Source organism: Mesocricetus auratus, unplaced genomic scaffold, assembly GCF_017639785.1.
Source record: "Mesocricetus auratus isolate SY011 unplaced genomic scaffold, BCM_Maur_2.0 Super-Scaffold_100010, whole genome shotgun sequence".
NCBI lineage: Eukaryota > Metazoa > Chordata > Mammalia > Rodentia > Cricetidae > Mesocricetus > Mesocricetus auratus.
In genome coordinates, this window is record NW_024429194.1 from 69,688,576 (window position 1) to 69,706,043 (window position 17,468).

The 17,468-nt window shown below is 44.5% G+C and overlaps 1 protein-coding gene across 4 annotated transcripts in view; it reads right to left on the reverse strand.

The window, feature by feature from the left end:
* Ano6 (anoctamin 6) overlaps positions 1-17,468 on the reverse strand; it is a 175,194-nt gene that overhangs the window by 40,096 nt on the left and 117,630 nt on the right. For all 4 annotated transcript variants that reach the window (XM_021225485.2, XM_021225486.2, XM_005067144.4 and 1 more), the window contains 4 exons: positions 17,302-17,417; positions 12,815-12,949; positions 4,713-4,818; positions 473-533 (listed from right to left, as the gene is read on the reverse strand). In XM_021225485.2, coding sequence (XP_021081144.1) covers positions 473-533; positions 4,713-4,818; positions 12,815-12,949; positions 17,302-17,417 — 418 coding nt within the window. The remainder of the gene's footprint in view (positions 1-472; positions 534-4,712; positions 4,819-12,814; positions 12,950-17,301; positions 17,418-17,468) is intronic.

Below are 17,468 nucleotides of genomic sequence, written 5' to 3' on the forward strand. Positions count from 1 at the left end.
TGTGTAGACATATGACATTCTCAAAGAATAAACAGCAAATTTTAAAGCTCCAGACATTGGCACTTGTGTTCCTTTGCTTCCTTTTGTGGCTCTGAAGCCTCGTAAAGAATCCTAGGCTACGCCATTCGAGGGTGAGAAACCATATGGAATCCCACAGACCAAGCAAGGCTCCTTCCTGCCAGATCACCTCTTTATAGTGAAGCCAGTGGCTTACCACAGAGACCGGCTGAGCCAGGCCAAGTGTGACTCAGGGAATTGAGAGAAATAATGAAAGGAGAGAACCAGGTGTGCTGGTGAAGCCTCAGCCTTTAGAGGTAGATTTTCATACAGTAAAACCTAATGACATCTACAAACGAACCTCTAGTGGAGCTGTCGCTCAGCCAGGACACGGTCCTAAAAGAGGGCGACTTTAATAGCTTACACAAAATTGCACCAACACCATCAAAATGAGAGAAAGGCAAAGGTAACTTACCCCACACTCCCATAAATACTGCAAAGATCAGGGTTCCAAAACTGTCAAAGATGCACAATTTCTGGAAAATAGAGCAGTGACACATAAATAAATGAATCCTTCGCTTATCAGTATTCAGCAAATACATAACGCTCTGTGCGCTCTACAACCTGAGTGTTTGCTAGGGCTGATGCTGGTTTAGCAATCGTGACACGTATGACATACTCACAGATGGAATTTCTCACATTTTAAAGGCAAACAGCTTTCGCCGTCTGAGCCCAAGTGCATTTTCTAGTGGAATCTCCCTACGCTGCGATAAAGAAATAGGCGCATCTGCTAAGATTGCGGGCCGCTAAAGCCTCTTTTATGAGCTGTCAGAGCGAAGGGAAGGATGCAGGCGGTGGCTCTAAGGATCTAGTGCCCTCTAAGCAACTTTACGATTTGCCTCTTATCAATGCCTCATTCTCCTCAGAGGATAAGTTCCAGAAATCCTTCTTTTCTTAATATATATCTTTATATATATATATATATATATATATATACACACACACACACACACACACACACACACACACACACACAAAGCTGAGTTTCTGTGGCTGTGGCTCTCCTCCAGGAGCGCTCTGCCTCCTCCAAACCCATGGACGGCTTGGCTCTTGTAACTGCCATGCTTCTTTCCAGTGGGATAAATGCTGTGTGGGTGCTACTGATGTCACCAGTACAGTTATCACAAAGGGCCACTCTCTCACTGCTGCCAAGGCTGATCTGTTTGCTGATAGACACACAGCCCTTATGACATCCTGGAAAAACTTTTCATTGGTTATCAACTTTCATTAGCAAGCACCTAAAAACTTCCTTAAGATAGAACCTACAAAGCTCATGGGAAAGTGGGAGACGTGTATTCTGACTGCTTTACAAGCGGCCATATGAAGAGTAAAGCGGGTGGGTGGGTGTGGAGTAAAGGCAGGGTCAAAGGCTCCAAGTGAACAACGACACTTTTACAGTGATAACATATTCAAAGCCATTTCTAAGTAGGAAGTGTACTTTGCTTCAGGTAGTTTTTTTTGGGTTGCCTTGTATGCTCAAACAAAGTGATGTAATTTTCATGTGTGCAAAATCATTACCTATTTTCATAAGACATATAGCTAGTTAGTTACGTTCTTATCCACCTGGTTCCCAAAGCAGATATATGTTCCCTCAACCATCCATGTGGACCATGGTCAAACATCATGATTCTAAATGGTCTCATGAAACAATTCCTTTGGGTCAAGGAAGATGGACTTGTCATGCTTAGACGTCCTGGGGAACAGAGCCCACAAATGATGCTTCATGTAACTTTTATTTTTGCCTTTTGGAAAAACCACCTGCTCTGAGATGTTTTTCAACATGGTGTTCTACCCTTTATTATAAGTAACTGCACACGAAGACCTATGAAAAATATTCCAAATATGTAATCTGCTTCTCAAGATCCCTTCCAATGCCACTCCCATTTTGGAATCGGCACAAGTCATACCAACTGCCTAGTGCCCAAGGAGGGATATGCCTGGTACCCTAGGGCAGGGGTAGACACACATGAAGCTGTCATGCTCCTCACACATGTGAGAATCATGGATACAGGAAAGGAAGCAGACATTTGGCTTTTCTGCTTTGTTCCACTAGAGCGATGGGAGTAGGAGTACGGGAGGTGGTAAGGGACATGCTTGGTTAGCAGCCTAACTTAGGTCAATTGGTGGCTGGCACAGTGGACTAGATACCATAGTGAGAGCAGCCCCAAGTCAGCCTTTTGCTGGAGTCGCGTCAGTCAGTGAACATCTCTTCAGAAGGAACTGGTAAGTGGATCAATGAATGGGGGAAGATGGGAGAAGGAAGAACTCCTCTTTTCTGCCCCACCCCTTCCGCTTTCCCACAGATGCTTGTCCTTGTCTCCTTCCTTTTGTTTGTGGCTCCCACAAGATTCAGGAAGTTCTTTAGGAAAAAAAATGGAACCAAAGAACGCCTGCCCAGGCACCCTGCCAACAATGAAAGACACTTGAAAGTCCTGAGCTCAGGTGGGGTAGGTGGAGTCCAAGGAATGAAATCTTGAGTGAGGAGGGGAGGGAGGTGGAAAGGACATCTTAAGAGGGACCTTCCACTGTGACTTCCTGGGTCCATCACCACCGCACCTGCCTCAGGTCTAGAGCCTCTGGGAAGGTGCTAACAAGTGCCTTTTAATTTATCAGTCAAAACCCAGTGACCAGCAGCAACCCCCAGGTCTTATTCTGTGTAGTCTACAACACACAGGCCACTACTCCAAAGTCTAGGCATTGCCGTGGCTCAAGGGGCAGGCAGTTAATTTTTTTTTAAACTATCAGTTGAGTGTAGGGATGGATAAGGCTGACACTGTGCCACAAGCATCGTAACTATCAGTGGGACAAGTTCTTCAGACACAAATCTGGGTCACAGGGTGTGTGTGCCCGATGGCACCAGTCTGTGAGGGACGTTGTGTGGCCCTGGTGAGTAGCACAGATCTGCTGCGGCTCCTGTCCCTGCCAGTCTCTAGGCGTGTGAGCATAACAGACCACTTAGTCTCCCATGGCCTCAGTGTTCCAACTTGTAAAACGAGAGACTGATTCTCTACATCACAGGCACTATGTGTCAAAGGTGTAGTATCAAACAGGCTTAACAAGGTGGCTCAGCAGGTAAAGGTGCCTTGTTGCCCAAGCCTGGTAATTTGGACCCCCAGAAATTGGAAAGAGTGAGCCAACTCCACAAAACTGTCCTCTCGCTTTAACGCTTGCTTGTGCGCATGTGCACACTCCCATGCACATACACACCCATGTGCACATACTCACTAATAATATTGAATAAGCTCACTAAATAAACGCTCTAAACACCGAACTGAACTCCTGGAATCCAGTGACAAAGAGGGAGGACTGATGACCAAAGGGGTCAAGACTGGGCTGGTTTAACCCACAGAAACAGCTGACCTGAACAAGGGGGAGCTCTTGAACCCAATCTGATGGCTGGGAGGCCAGCAGGGGACTGATCCAGACTCCCTAAATGTGAGTGTCAGTGAGGAGGTCTAGGCAATCTATAGGGCCTTGAGTAGTAGATCAGTATATATCCCTGGCATACAAATGGACTTTGGGTGCCCAGCCCACAATGAGGGATCCTCTCTCAGCCTGGACTTTTGGGGGAAGGCCTAGGCCCTGCCCTGAACAAAATGACAGACTCTAGAGATCCCCCATGGAGGACCTTACCCTCCCTGGGGAATGGAGTGGGGATTGGGTGGGGAGCTGGGGAGCCTGGTGGGAGGCAGGGGAGGAAGGGAGGGAGCTGGGATTGACATGCGAAGCAAGCTTGTTTCTAATTTAAATTTTAAAAAAAGGAAAAATAAGCACTCTAGCACTACTCTTAAAAAAGGCAGACTTTCATGGAATAGGTCAGAATGTTCGGTGGCCATACAACAATCCCTAGCCTCCCGTGGCAGGACAAAAGGACGGAGAAGAGTCACATCAGAGATCATTACAGTCATGAGAGGCCAGGCTGTTTCCCTCCCTGCTGAGGAAAAGCACCTGTGACCGTAGGCAGAATCACTCTCTCATTTTACAGGTTGAAAGCTGAGGACCTAAACGACCAAGCTGTCTGTTAAGGCTGCTACTTCTCAGCACATTCCCTCCTATCTCAACGCTCGACCCTGGGTCTTAAGAGCTTGCGCCACTTGACAGCATTCGGGGGCATTTTTACCCATCACTGAGATACAAACCCTTCCTTCTGTATCAACAGAAACAGTCTTAAATGGAGCAGCAGGGTCTTTAAAAACTCAAGCATCGTTTCCCCATGCTTTGAAAGGGGAAAGCACAAACTGCACGATTACAGACTTCAGGGTTCATACGGTTATGAGCACGGATTTTAGGTTCCTACTCGCTTGAGTTAAGGCAAATGCTTGCAAGAGTAAACCTATGGCTGAGGCTATAGCTAAGAGGTGGGGGCAAGCCCCCAGCCCAGAGGAAATGAAAACTATTCAGAATGAGTTTGGATTAACTGAGGTACTTCAGTAGGTTCAAACCCTCCACAAACTTCCTTTCCCTGACACCAAGCAGTCACTCTCAACTTATTTTATTACCTGTAAATGTGAAATAAGTATGTGTACCATACACTGCCTTTCAGTGTTGGGGTGGGTTACTTAAGAACTCCTTTCTCAATATCCTCAGAGGGGGATAATTTGCGTGTTATGATTAAGTGATTATTTTGTGTATACATCTGGAAGAGTAGTAATTACCTTTGAAGACTCACAGGTGATATTCAGTCTCCAGAATGGACACAGCTTGTCACACTGGGGGCACATCAAGATCTGGCCGCCGATATCAGGATCACAGACCTCTTTGCTAACAAAACAGAAAGATAAAGCGACTCAGAAACCTTAGCAAAGGGCTTTAGTTTTCTAGCCGCCTCATGAAATCCAAGTCCACCTATTACAAGCAACAAAACTGAAGCCTACAAAACAGTATCATGGGTAACGGTTATTATTCTGATAAAGACTCACCATATAGAAACTATAAAAAGCATACGGAATAATAAATGGTCTGCTTCTTTTCTTCAAAAGCTATTTTTTACCCTTTATTTTTATTTATCCAGGCAGGTGCTTTGCCAGCCTGGATGTCTGTGCACTGTGCGCACAGAAGCCAGAGAGAACACTGGATTCCCTGGGACTGGAGTTACAGATGGTTATAAGCCAGCAAGTGGGTGCTGGGAATAGAACCCAGATCGTCTGGAAGATCAGTCAGTACTCTTAACTACCAAGGCATCTCTCCAGATCCTAATATTTTAACATATTTTTTATTTATTCTTTGAGAATTTCACACAGTGCCCAAATGTGCGCTTAACTCAGGGATATGACGAAGGTCCTCCTCCACGACCACTTTGGCTGGGGGGGTCTCTGAAGAACAGAGCCCAGAGAAGCAAGGCTATAAGAACGGGAAGGAGAGAAACCTGCTGTCTCCACATACCTCCTAGGAACCTGCCGTTCTCTACAAAATCTTCCAGTTGCTGGTTTTATTTGATCTAGAAATTACATTTCTACTTCTCCTTCCATGAGCCTCAGACAGAAGCAACTTAACCCGCACCCCACCCCAGATCCTAGTATTTGTCAAAGCATTCTGTCTGGCTTTAAATCCAGAGATAATAAGGGCATATTTAGTAAAGTTTGTGAACACAAAATCAATATATAAAGTATACACAGGGAAACAAAAGAGATTTTTCTCCTTATCTATCTGTAGCAATTGGGAAATAATTTTTTTTTTTTTTTACGAGGCAAGGTTTCTCTGTATTGTTTTGGAGGCTATCGGTCCAGCCCAGCCTCGAACTCACAGAGATCCGCCTGCTTCTGCCTCTTGAGTGCTGGGATTAAAGGCGTGAGCCACCACCGCTCGGCTGGGGAAATAATTTTTAAAACTTATTTTTTTAGTAGCTTTACAAGTATAGTGTCAAAGAGTGAATCTAATCAAAGATGTATTAAAGATTTATATGGAAAAAAGTATAAAACTTGGTCAAATATAGTGAAGACCTGCATATGATTTTCAAATTGTTTATGGTGGTAAAGATTAGTATTTGTGTTAGATCGCTTCCATTTGATCTACAAATCTCACAAAGGACCCACAGTTCAGTATAGACACGTTACTAATTAGGCATGGCCGGCACAAGCTAAAACAACCAACCAACAGCACAAAATGCAACATGCAAAGATTTCTACCTATATCCAAAGATCTGGCCCCCAAGTTAGAAAGACCAGAATGGGCAGGTCAATTCATGACACTAGGAAAAACATGAACTTAAATAAACCACAATCGTACCACCAAAAAAAAATTCCACTTAAGAAATGAGAATGATGCTACAGAACAAGAAAAAGAAATAGACGGGGCTGGGGAGTTGGGCTCTACTGTCAAAGAGTACATACTGCTCTTACAGAGGACCCGAGTTGGGGTCCCAGCACCTACATAGGGCAGCTCACGACTGTCTGTAACTCTCGTTCCAGGGGACCTGATGCCCTCGTTGGCCTTTGGGGGTACCTGCATACACACACGCACACACACACACACACTTGAAATGAAAGAAGTCTTTTTAAAAGAGAAAATAACAGCATTAAAAGAATATTTCATTGATCTTTAGGTTAAAGAGAAATGCTGTCAACATGGAAACAAAAATCACAGAGGAAGTTACTGAAACATTTCATATTTAATGAGAAGAGGCAATTAGTTGTGGACTGCGCCTACAGGTGGTGCCATTTCAAATAGACCCGGCTAGAATGGGGTAAGCATTATCATTGGTTAGGTAACCATGCAAATAACCCTGAGAAATCAGTGGGTTTAGGAAGCATGTCTGAGAGAGCTGAATAAGCGCTCAGATAACCTACTCATTCACAAAGTCAATGAGAGCAATGACAAAAATGTTCAAACTCACCCTTTTCTGAACAACTCTGAAAGTTAACCAAATGCTCGCAGTTGCCTGATGACCCTCCCACTTGTGTGTGTGTGTGTGTGTGTGTGTGTGTGTGTGTACAGTATGTGTAAATGGGCTGGTCAATCTGAGAAGAATACAGCTTTTAGCATTTTAACTAGGATGGTTGCCATGGCCATCTCCCCAGGTTCATGTTAGCCTTAAAATCCAGCAGCTGTCCAGTCACCATGAACAAGAGCAGCCTCACAGCACCCAAGTGGGACAGTGTCTGCAGCTGCTCCAGGGACCCCTCCTAGGCATGTCCATGTTTGATCTGCCCAGCAGCTCCCTGGAATGATGAACTTTTGTTATTTTTTTTACCTCATATCCAGAGCTGACGTTGTGAAAAAGCCCAGTCCTCCAACTTTCCATTTTAAGAAACTCCAGGAATTGCTTAGCATAGCACCTGCTTGAGTTAGTAGTAATTGTAGATGTAAACTAAAAAACCTTAAAGGAAGCATTAGTAATGTGGTATCCACCAAACCTTCAACATATCTTTGAGATGTAGAAGGATCACATGCACATGGGCTAGACAGTACATAAGCCAGGAAAGACCCGAGAGGACCTGGAGGCTAACCCTGGGCTTCTGCATAGGCTAGAAGGAAGTCTTAGGAGAACTGAATACTGTCTGCTGGGGTGTCAGACACATGGCATGGAAAGAGGTCAGGGCCCAGCACCAAGGAAATCACCACAATCCAACTGCTGTCTAAAGATCTACTGAACACAGACTTCAGTGCCCATATAAGGCAGGTAGTACAGACCACGGCACCAGTCCAGGAAAAGAGCAAGAGAGGCAGAGGCAGTGAAACAAACAGAAGTAGCAACAAACCCTTAGGGGAAATCCTATTCCCAGGGTTCTTGCGGTGTAATATTTAAAATGTCAAATTCTCAGCATTGCAAGTTGCAGGCACACCAGAAAGCAGAAAAGTAGAGCTCTAAAAGAGTAAAGGCCGACCAGGGGGTACCAGTACATTCTATTTATTAAAGTCTTTTAGGTAAGCAAGTATGTACAGAGAACTAAAGCAAATCATACCTAAGGAATTAGAGATGATGTAAGTATGTCTCACGAAATGGGAAAGCAGGAAGCCAAAGAGAAACTAAAGCAAAGCACAACATCATCAATGACAAAAGTTCACGAAAGGCACACCTCTGTAGATAAGACACTCAGTGTTGGATTTGCTAAGATTATACAGTCTGAGAAATGGAAAGAAAAAGAAATAGAAAGCACCCAGGAATCCAGCTTCGAATACGAGAGGGACTTCATCCTGCATCCTGCAAGCCACAGAAGAGAAAGAAACAGATAAAATAATCGAAGGATGGCCAAAAAATCCCAATTTTCATGAAAGCTTTACATCTGAGAGTCTCAGGAAGCTCTAAGATGGATACACTCAGAGAGATTCACACCTAGGAAGACCATACTCAGAAGCTAAGACAGGGAGCCCTCGCGAAGAATCCTGACAGCAGAGAGAGACTCTTCACAGGTCACATACAAAGCTTCTCAGAGAGAAAAGAGCTGGCCCCCTACCCGAAACCTGAGTCCAGGACAGTGGGATAATGTTTGCTAAGTGATGAAAGCAATCTGTGTACCCAGATTCGACACCAGCAAAACCAGTCATCAAGAATAAAGGAAGAATTAATGTAAATCAAGAAAAACAAACACAGCACTCGTTTCTTCCAGGGTCTGCACAGCCCTCACAAGACAGCAGATTGCTACCCAGATTGCTACCCTGATCTTGAACTTCTAATGTTTAAAATAGTAAGAAATAAGTCTTGTTATTCAGAGACCAGCTCACCTGTTATATCAGCTAAAACAGAAGAAGACCTCATAAGGGACTGCTCTGCTGAGCACAAAAAGAACGATTAATTATAAGTCAACACAATTACAGGTAGAAGATTCTAGGAGACTTTTCTCCAAAGTCACACCAATGGTAAACCCAGGGAAGATGTTCAACACCAGCCTACATCAGGGAGATAAGAACCACCACAGCCATGGCATACCACCAGTATCAAGTAAGACGGCCAATTACAAAACATAAAAGTGAAACTAAGTGCCCACTGGCATCTAGAGAAACTGAAGTCCTCACATATGGCTGACAGGAACGTGAGACAGCACAGTCACTGTGAACAGTACTTTGGTAGTTCAATGTTAAACAGAGAAAAAGATATACATATCTCAGAAATTCCACTCTTTGTTATATCCCCAAGAGATATGGAACCATATGTCCCCGTGACAACATGGCAAGTAAATGTTCACAGCCGACACACATCATTTGACATATAGGTAAGGAATGTGGCATACTCACGCAATGGTTTATTATCTAGCCCCCAAAGGGACCGAGGTATCAATAAAGACTACAACGAAGTACCTTGACAACAACACAGGTGATCCAAAGCAGTCACGAAAGGCCAGGTACTACATAGCTTGACTTATACAATGTCCATAATAGTCTGAGCTATAGACACAAAAGTAGATTAGTGATTCCTAGAGGTTAAGGGAATGGGAAGTTAGCAGATCACTGCTAATGGGCACTGGTTTCTTTTAGGTTGCTGGTTACTTTTAAGTTGGTGTGATAAATACTATGAGCAAGGTAGCCTAAAGAAGAATTTAATTTGGCTTACAGTTCCAGAGAGATAAGTGTCTATCATTACCAAGAGACATGTCTACAAGTGGCAGGAGCTGGAAAATGAAGAGATCATATATCTACCACAAGCATGAAGTAGAGAGAACAAATCGGAAATGGGGTGATGCTGTGGAATAACAGGATTTTTCAGGACAGAGAGAATGCTGGGAAGAAAGGGAGATGCCATGAGATGCAGAGTGAGCAGGATGGGCAGTATGTATATGAGGTAAACGAGCATGGGGAAGCGTATACATTAATAAAAATGGGTTAATTTAAGTAAGAGCTAGTTAGTAACAAGTCTAAGCTATTGGCTGAGCTTTCACAAATAATAAGTCTCTGTGAGGTTGTTTGGGAGCTGGCAGGTAGAAAAATCCCCCTACAGGGTGACATTATAGAACCCCAAAGCCCTTTCCCTATGATGTAATTCCTCCAGCAAGGTCACATTTTTTTTAAACCTCCCCCAACAGTGCCACTAACTGGAGACCAAATGTTATGATGCCTGAGTCAATGGGAAACATTAATCATTCAAATCACTACATTCCATCTCCTGGCCTTCATAGGCTTATGATCATATCATAAAGCAAGATGTATTTAGTCCAACTTCTAAATGCTCTGTAGTCTTTAAATTTTTTCTAAAATCCCACTCAAAAGTCCAAAATCCAAAGTCTTTTTTGAGACTCAAGGTGATCTCTTAATTGTACCTGCCTGCATATAATCTAAATGCAAATTACACACTTCTAATATATACATGTTCAGACTATACATTACCATTTGAAGAGAGAGGAATGGAGCATAGTGAGAAGATACTGAACCAAAGAAAGACCAGAACCTAGCAGGGCAAACAACAAATCTCACAGTTCCAAATCAGATGTCTGGGACTTGAGCTCTGTCCATCCAACTTGACTAGCTGCAAGAAACAACAATTTTGGACTGGTTCCACTCCTTGTACGCAGCTATTCTTGGCAAATTATGGTTCTGGCATCTTCAACATCTTGGGGTCTCTATTGTAACCCAGGTTTCACTTTCCAAGTTTCACAAAATGGCCTTTCAGGCAAGGCCTCCTCTGTCATACTATGCTCTTGCCTCAGTGGCTTTCTGAAATGGTGGAAGAAGAATCTATACCCCATCTCTCTTTTACCTTTTAGCTTCTAAAGCTAGCATCATATGAACAACATTGCCAACTCTGGTACCAATGGGGAATGGACTCAGGCCCTCTTGAACTTCACTAGAAGCAGCTTGTGTTTACAATTGCTTTCTAGGAGCAGAGAATACCCTAGGTCTTTTCTTTTCACCAACTGGAAGCTCAGGTGGGAGGGTCTTGCTCTGGGTGAACCCTCCCCTTTATTCTTGTGCAGAGCAGACCTCTCCTTGGTGCAATCTCTAACAACTACAACCTCTCTCCTAGCGCTTTCCTTAGCTATTACATTAAGCTCCCCAGGGCTCCTTTTCTTTCAAATCTACCTTTTGTGTTTCTGCCCCACTTGCTCTTTTTCATTATAAATATGCATGAGTCATTAATAATAACCATGCCACAGATTCAATATTATGATGCCTTACTTCCTCTGCCAAAAATTACTTCATTGATTTTAATTTAGTGTCAGGCAAATTCTCAGGACACAGGCAGAAAGCAGCAAGATTCTTTGCCAAAATATCACAGGAATGGCAGCTAGCCCCATGGCTAATATTGTTCCCTCTGAAGCTGGGTCTCCAAGCCCATACTGTTCTTAGCACTACTGTCTTCCTGGGTCCTACTAGTATGGCCCTTTAGGCTCTGTTTACAGCATAATTGAAGTAAAGCCACATAGTTTTGGACACAGGCAGTATGTTCATAAGACTCTCTTTCCATTTTCCATAATCTGTGTGGAGCGTCAGGCAATATGTATCTGTCATGGTTACTTCATGAAAGGTTTATAAGTACCAGGGACTGTGGTGATGGTTTAATGGGTTAACAGCACTTGCTTTGCGGACATCTCATCATCATCACTCATGTAAGAATCCAAGCATGGCTGCACATACCTATACTCTAGTACTAGGGGATAGAGACAGCAGGATCCCAGGAGCTCCATAGTGAGCCAAACTAGGAGAAAAGGTGAGCTCTGGTTCAGTGAGAGATGCTGTCTCAAGGGGATAAGACTCACAGCAGGAGAGGAAGACACAAGTTCTGTTCTGGCTTCTGTGTGCTCACATACTCCTGTGCATGGATCCACACACTCACGCATGCACACGACCCAACGCATACACACATAATGGGTCTTGCAAAAGTAATGCCTGCTCAACCTAAGTTCAATCCTGAGATGCCATGGGGAATGGAACATTAGTCCAACAGAGAAACCACAGACAGAGGGAGAAGGTACCAACATTCAGTCCTTGGCTGAAAATTCTTTTTCACAAAGAGAGAGAGGGGACTTCAAACAGACATCTTGGGCACACAGGTTCAGCAGCCTGTCAGTGGACTGGGCAATGTGCCTATATATCAGGGTGACAACAAGCATCCCACCTCAGAGCTATGATGACATGCTCAGAGCTCGAAACATGTCACCACCTTAGCCCTGAAGCCCAGAAACCGCAACCTGCCTGTTACATCTGGACTGAGGCCAGGAGACAACATCTGGCATAGTGAACATCAAAAGCAGACACATGATAACACAGCTCCAAACAGCACAGCCCAATCCAGCGTGCCGCAGCACCCAGGGACTCCCCTTGGATGAAGCTGGTATTCGAATACCAGTATCAACTACAAAGGGATTCTTGGGTACTTAGTTACCCCCCCTCAACATTTTGTAAAATTAAAAACACAAAATCACAACTGAGTTACTTGAGTTTCCAATCAAGCAATTCTTCATATAATTTAGGAAAAAAGTCATTTCTAAAAACAGAAAACCACCAAGAATTCAAAGCTTCCCTTGGCTAAGGTCTGCAAGGCTGTGAAGCATCCCTCAGAAGTTCAAGGGCAACCTTAGCTCTTTATTTTTCATAGAAACATCAGAGAGAGAGAGAGAGAGAGAGAGAGAGAGAGAGAGAGAGAGAGAGAGAGAGAGAGAGAGAGAGAGAATGTGTGTTTAAATCTGAGACATAATGCTCCTATCAGAGGCTGTGTTGCCTTATCTGTAAAACATATTCCCATTTCACCCATTCCTGTTCTCAGAACAAAGGGGAGAGATCATGCAATGAGTTTTTGCAATGAGTTTTCCTTAACCAAGACTGTCTAAAGCCCTAGAAACACTGCTGTGACTCATCAAGGTGGAAACAAGGGTTAAAGAGAGATTACCTCCAAGTGCAGTTATCCTGATTGATATATCCATAGAGGAAGCAGGCTACGCCCACCACAGCTGCAAGCAGGAGCATCTGAGTGTAGTAGCCCAGCCATGCAAAGTAGATTCCAATCTTCTCTCCATAGTATTTCCTGGAGGGAGGGAGGGAGGAAGGGAGGGAGAGAGAAGGTATTTTTAGAGGATCATCACTGTGCTGCTTCATTCTAGCATGGCTGTTTGGTTTTTAAGTAAAGGAGGCTTTTTATATAAAACCCCCGATGCAGTTCACCGCTCCAGCATGCTCACCTTCAGAGTGGTGCCTTTAGTTTAACTATGGAACAGCAAGGATGCTGCCCGCGCAGAAGCAGAGTGAATTTCAAAGTGACAAATACGTGGGAATCTTCTGCCTATTCAGCTACCTGCTATTCCGTACTCCGAGAAAATGCAAGAAGCGCAGTGTAAACCCAAATCTCAATGCTGCTACAGGGGTCTTCCATGTGGGAGGTACATTTCTGAGAAAACAGTTGGTATCTCTGACCCCAGATGGTGCCACCCCACATACCAACTGTGACTTTACTCTGTACAAATATACCCATATACCTGTGGCGCATGAAGAGAAAAGGAATAGGAGTTGTTCTTTTTCACAACGTTTTTCTGATCACAGGGAATAGAATGAATAAGATGCAGGTGAAAACTACTCCTGCCAGAGTAGCGAGTGAGGCTGTGCAGCTGCTGTGCAGTGGGTTTCTACTTTGTTTCTGTCTTGGTCTGTGGACACAAGTGAGACTTTCGAGGAACCGTAGGTTCAGCTTGGAGATAAGCCAGTCTCCTCGGACCTTACCTAGTGGGAACTCAGCTGTTAGCACAGCCTAGATCCCTAGAAGGCTGGACCAGCTTCTAGGACAAAGGTCAGTCCAGCACCACAGGCTAGGAGTCACATGGAGTGGAGTTAGGACATAAGAGGAGCAGAAGATGACATTTCCATGTGACTGGGGCTTGGTGTCTGGCTTTGGACTGCTGGAAAATAGAAGGCTTGGGATAGTGCCTGGAGATAAGACCTGGGCAAGGGTTTGGACATTTTAGCCTGTTTTCTCTTTACTATATTCATACTCTGCTTTGAAGAGGCTTAAGTGATGCTGAAGGGCTTGTGGGATGACGGACCTTTAACAGGCTGAGTCTAGCACAAGGTCATGCAGGAATCACCCTCAGACGGCATTATGCAAGCTCTCATGAGACCATTAGCTCTCTAAGAGGGACTATATCATGGCTCCCCATGTGTCTAAGCTGCTTTGTGCCCAGTGTCCCTGCCATAAGGACACTGCCCTGAGAAGACACATCCAGCATGTTCCTCGCCAGAGACAGTACCATGCTGTTTGAACTTGGTATCCCCCAAACTGTGGGTTAAGTAAACCTCTATTCTTTGTAAAGTAGCCTGACTCAGTTGTTTTGTTACCATAATGCAAATTAGCCCAACACAATTCTTATAAACATGTATTTTGGATATGACATATTTAAAACTGGGATCCTTAGAAGTTGAATGGCCAAACTTTCCAATGGTAAAAATATATTCTGCCACATTTAGGTAAATGATCAAGCAGTCTCCGTGTATACATTCAGTGGCAGAATTGAACTCTTCATAGGGCATTCCCGGTACAAGGGAGTCGAAGTCCAGATCTGTAATAGAGACCTGTCTCCTACTGGGAATGTGAAACTGGGAATAAAAAGAATAATTTCAGAGGTGACAGTCTCTGGTCATTGTTTTTCTCCACCAAAAGGCTCGTAACCCTTAATATCAGTTTGAAAATTTAGCTTTGACTAATTTGTTTCTGTGTCAGGGTCTCACTGTGTAGCCCAGGCTAGCCTGGAGTTCCCATCCTCCCTCCCCTGTCTTCCAAGTGTTGAGACTTCAGGTGAGCGCTACCACATCTGGCAGCTGGCAATTAAAAGGGGCAGTCAGTCCCCAGCTGCTCCACCCCCCAGCACCCCACCAACTGCTGTCCGGACGCACATCCCAAAAGTGCTTCACTCTCCACGTTGCCTTTCTAGCCTGGAGCGCAGCCCCTGCTTCGTGCACACAGCTACACCTCTGTTTCCATCCCTGCAGCATCATTTTTGGTTAATTGCTACCTCTGTTTTACACTGCTAAGACTGTAAACACTCTGCAGAGCTGAGTCGAGTCACCTGATAGGTCCTTTTCCCTCTGTACACCTCGTTCTCCCAGGAGTTAACAGTTATCCCAACGAACCAGTCTCTCTAGACTGCTCCTAACCTGGACTTCTGGAGGCTGACTGAACTTCCTACTCAACTTTTTCCTATCCTACTTTCATTTTCCAAAAGCTGTTATTTTATTCTGTAGTGATCTTTCCTGCCATCTCCTCAAGCTTTGTCTTCTTTTCTCACTCCGAGGTCACTAAGGGGAGGCTGGAGGGACTTTTCTTTTCTGGGCCAGGATGGTTTCCCTCAGATTGATCTTTCTAGTTTGCCTGGCTCACCGTTACAGAAAGAACATTTACCCCTTTTGATAATCCCAGGGAATTGCACACAAAGGCCGACAACCTGGGTTCCTGAGAGGTTACTGGTGAGGCAAAGAAGGGAACATGTGGGATGGGGCTGGGGTAGTTAGGAAATGCACTTGATTTATTTAAAATAAGAACTCATCAAACCACTGTGCAGTCAGACACAACTGGTTTCCTACAGAAGGAAATTAATAAAATGAAAACTCCTCAAGGATGACAACCGTGACCACAGGCAGCCTTTCACTCATGGGAACTTCACCCAGGGATTCAGGAGAATGCTAATTGGGAACACTGGGAGAGCCTACGGCTATACCATGCTGAATGCACCCAGTCTCCCCTGTAGATACTGGCGACAGACTTCAACTACATTGAATATTTACAGACTGTTCTCCCTGCTGTCACTCCCTAGACAGCACAGCAGAGCACCTATATATATGGTCTTTACACCCCTTTAGGGATTATTAGTGATCAAAAGATGATTTAAAGTATTTGGGAGGAGGGGCCGTAGGGCATGTAAAGGTGATGGCCTTTTATGTAAGGGACTTGGACAGGTCTCCTGAGTCTCAGAGGCTCTGGACACCAGTTCCTCATGAGTGCGCAGTGAAACTGTATTTACATGTACACACCCCATGCTATTTCATCTCCTGGGCATCAGAGTCGACAGAAGTACCTCTGTGTGACAATAATCCAGACAATATAAAACGAGTGGTGACTAAGGAGGACCAAATGAGATAATTAAGTGAATCTTTAGAGAGTAACTAACCTAACAGACCATTTTAAATGGCTGCTATCTTCACAAAAACAGAGGCAGCAGGACACCATGTTAACAGAAGCACACAACACTGCATGTCAAATAGCCTACACAAAGCAGGCCATGCCCTGGACAAGGGTGACATCACCACAGCCAATGCACAGGACAGAGGCAAACTTCAAGAACATCACAGCGCCCGAGTCACCAGCTCCTGAACTGTAACCTTTATGTTCTGAGAGACAAGCCCCGATGCAGTCATGATTTCCTCAGTCATGAAATGACATCCAACAGCAGGAAAATACTGAAAATGCTCTCACCCGACCATAGTATGAGCTAATGATTCTAATACTGACTCCTATCCAGCAAAGCCTCCTAAGTCCCTGGTGGGTAACTTCTAACTCCTGTGAGAGAAGTTCCTGAGAGAGAAGAGGGTCCTCCCATTCACGGTAGCACTATCTGAGAGTTTCTGCTCAGGGAAGTCATGCTGGGGCCTAGAAAGTATGCACATGGGATGACTCTGGACAGAGTTGGCCATGCCAAAGAGACTGATCATATGATTGTCAAGTCAGGGCTGTGAGCAAAGTGTGATTTCTGGACCTGCAGGGGTAGGAAGGGACTAGTTTTTTTTTTTTTTTCCAGTACTAGGGATCAAATCCAGGCAACCTAACTAAGATAAATGCTCCATTACTGACCTAAGAGTAGACACTGGTACTGTGGAAGAATCCTTTTCTATGCTATGAACATGTATTACTCTCGTTTGCTAATAAAAAGCCGATAGCTGGGCAGGAAGAGATTGATTGAGAGAGCCAGATTAGGAGAATGCTGGGAAGAGGAAGGGTGGAGTCAGAGTCGCTGGCAAACACAGAGATGCAAGAAGAGAATGCCATACTGAGAAAAGGTACCAAGGCATGTGGCAAAGTACAGATAGAGACATGGGTTAAGTTAAGTGTCAGCTAGTAATAAGCCTGAGCTACCACCCAAGCATTTATAAACAATAGTCAGCCTCTAAGTCAGTTATATGGGATCAAGAATCTGAGATCTGAGAGAAATGTCCAATTACACACCGGGGCACATAAAGTTATGATCTATCCACTATGGATAAGTAAGGAAGCCTTGAGAAAACCCTGGGTATCAGAGCTGGGTGAGCACCTCTGGCTGACAATGCTGTTTGAAAGCTGTCATGCAGACACAAGGTACCCCTGAGTACTTCCCCACCGGAATGCTCTCTCCTGCTCACCTGATAAGGTCCAAGGGCTGCTTCTTGTAGATGCTTCGGGGGTGAGCCCACTCCCTGTACAGGAGGTAACGTTCACTAGGACAGTTGGGGTCCTCCGACTCATAGTTAAATTTGCACTGAGAAGTAGAAAGGAAGAAATGAGCGCCATAATCCTCAGTGTAGAAATC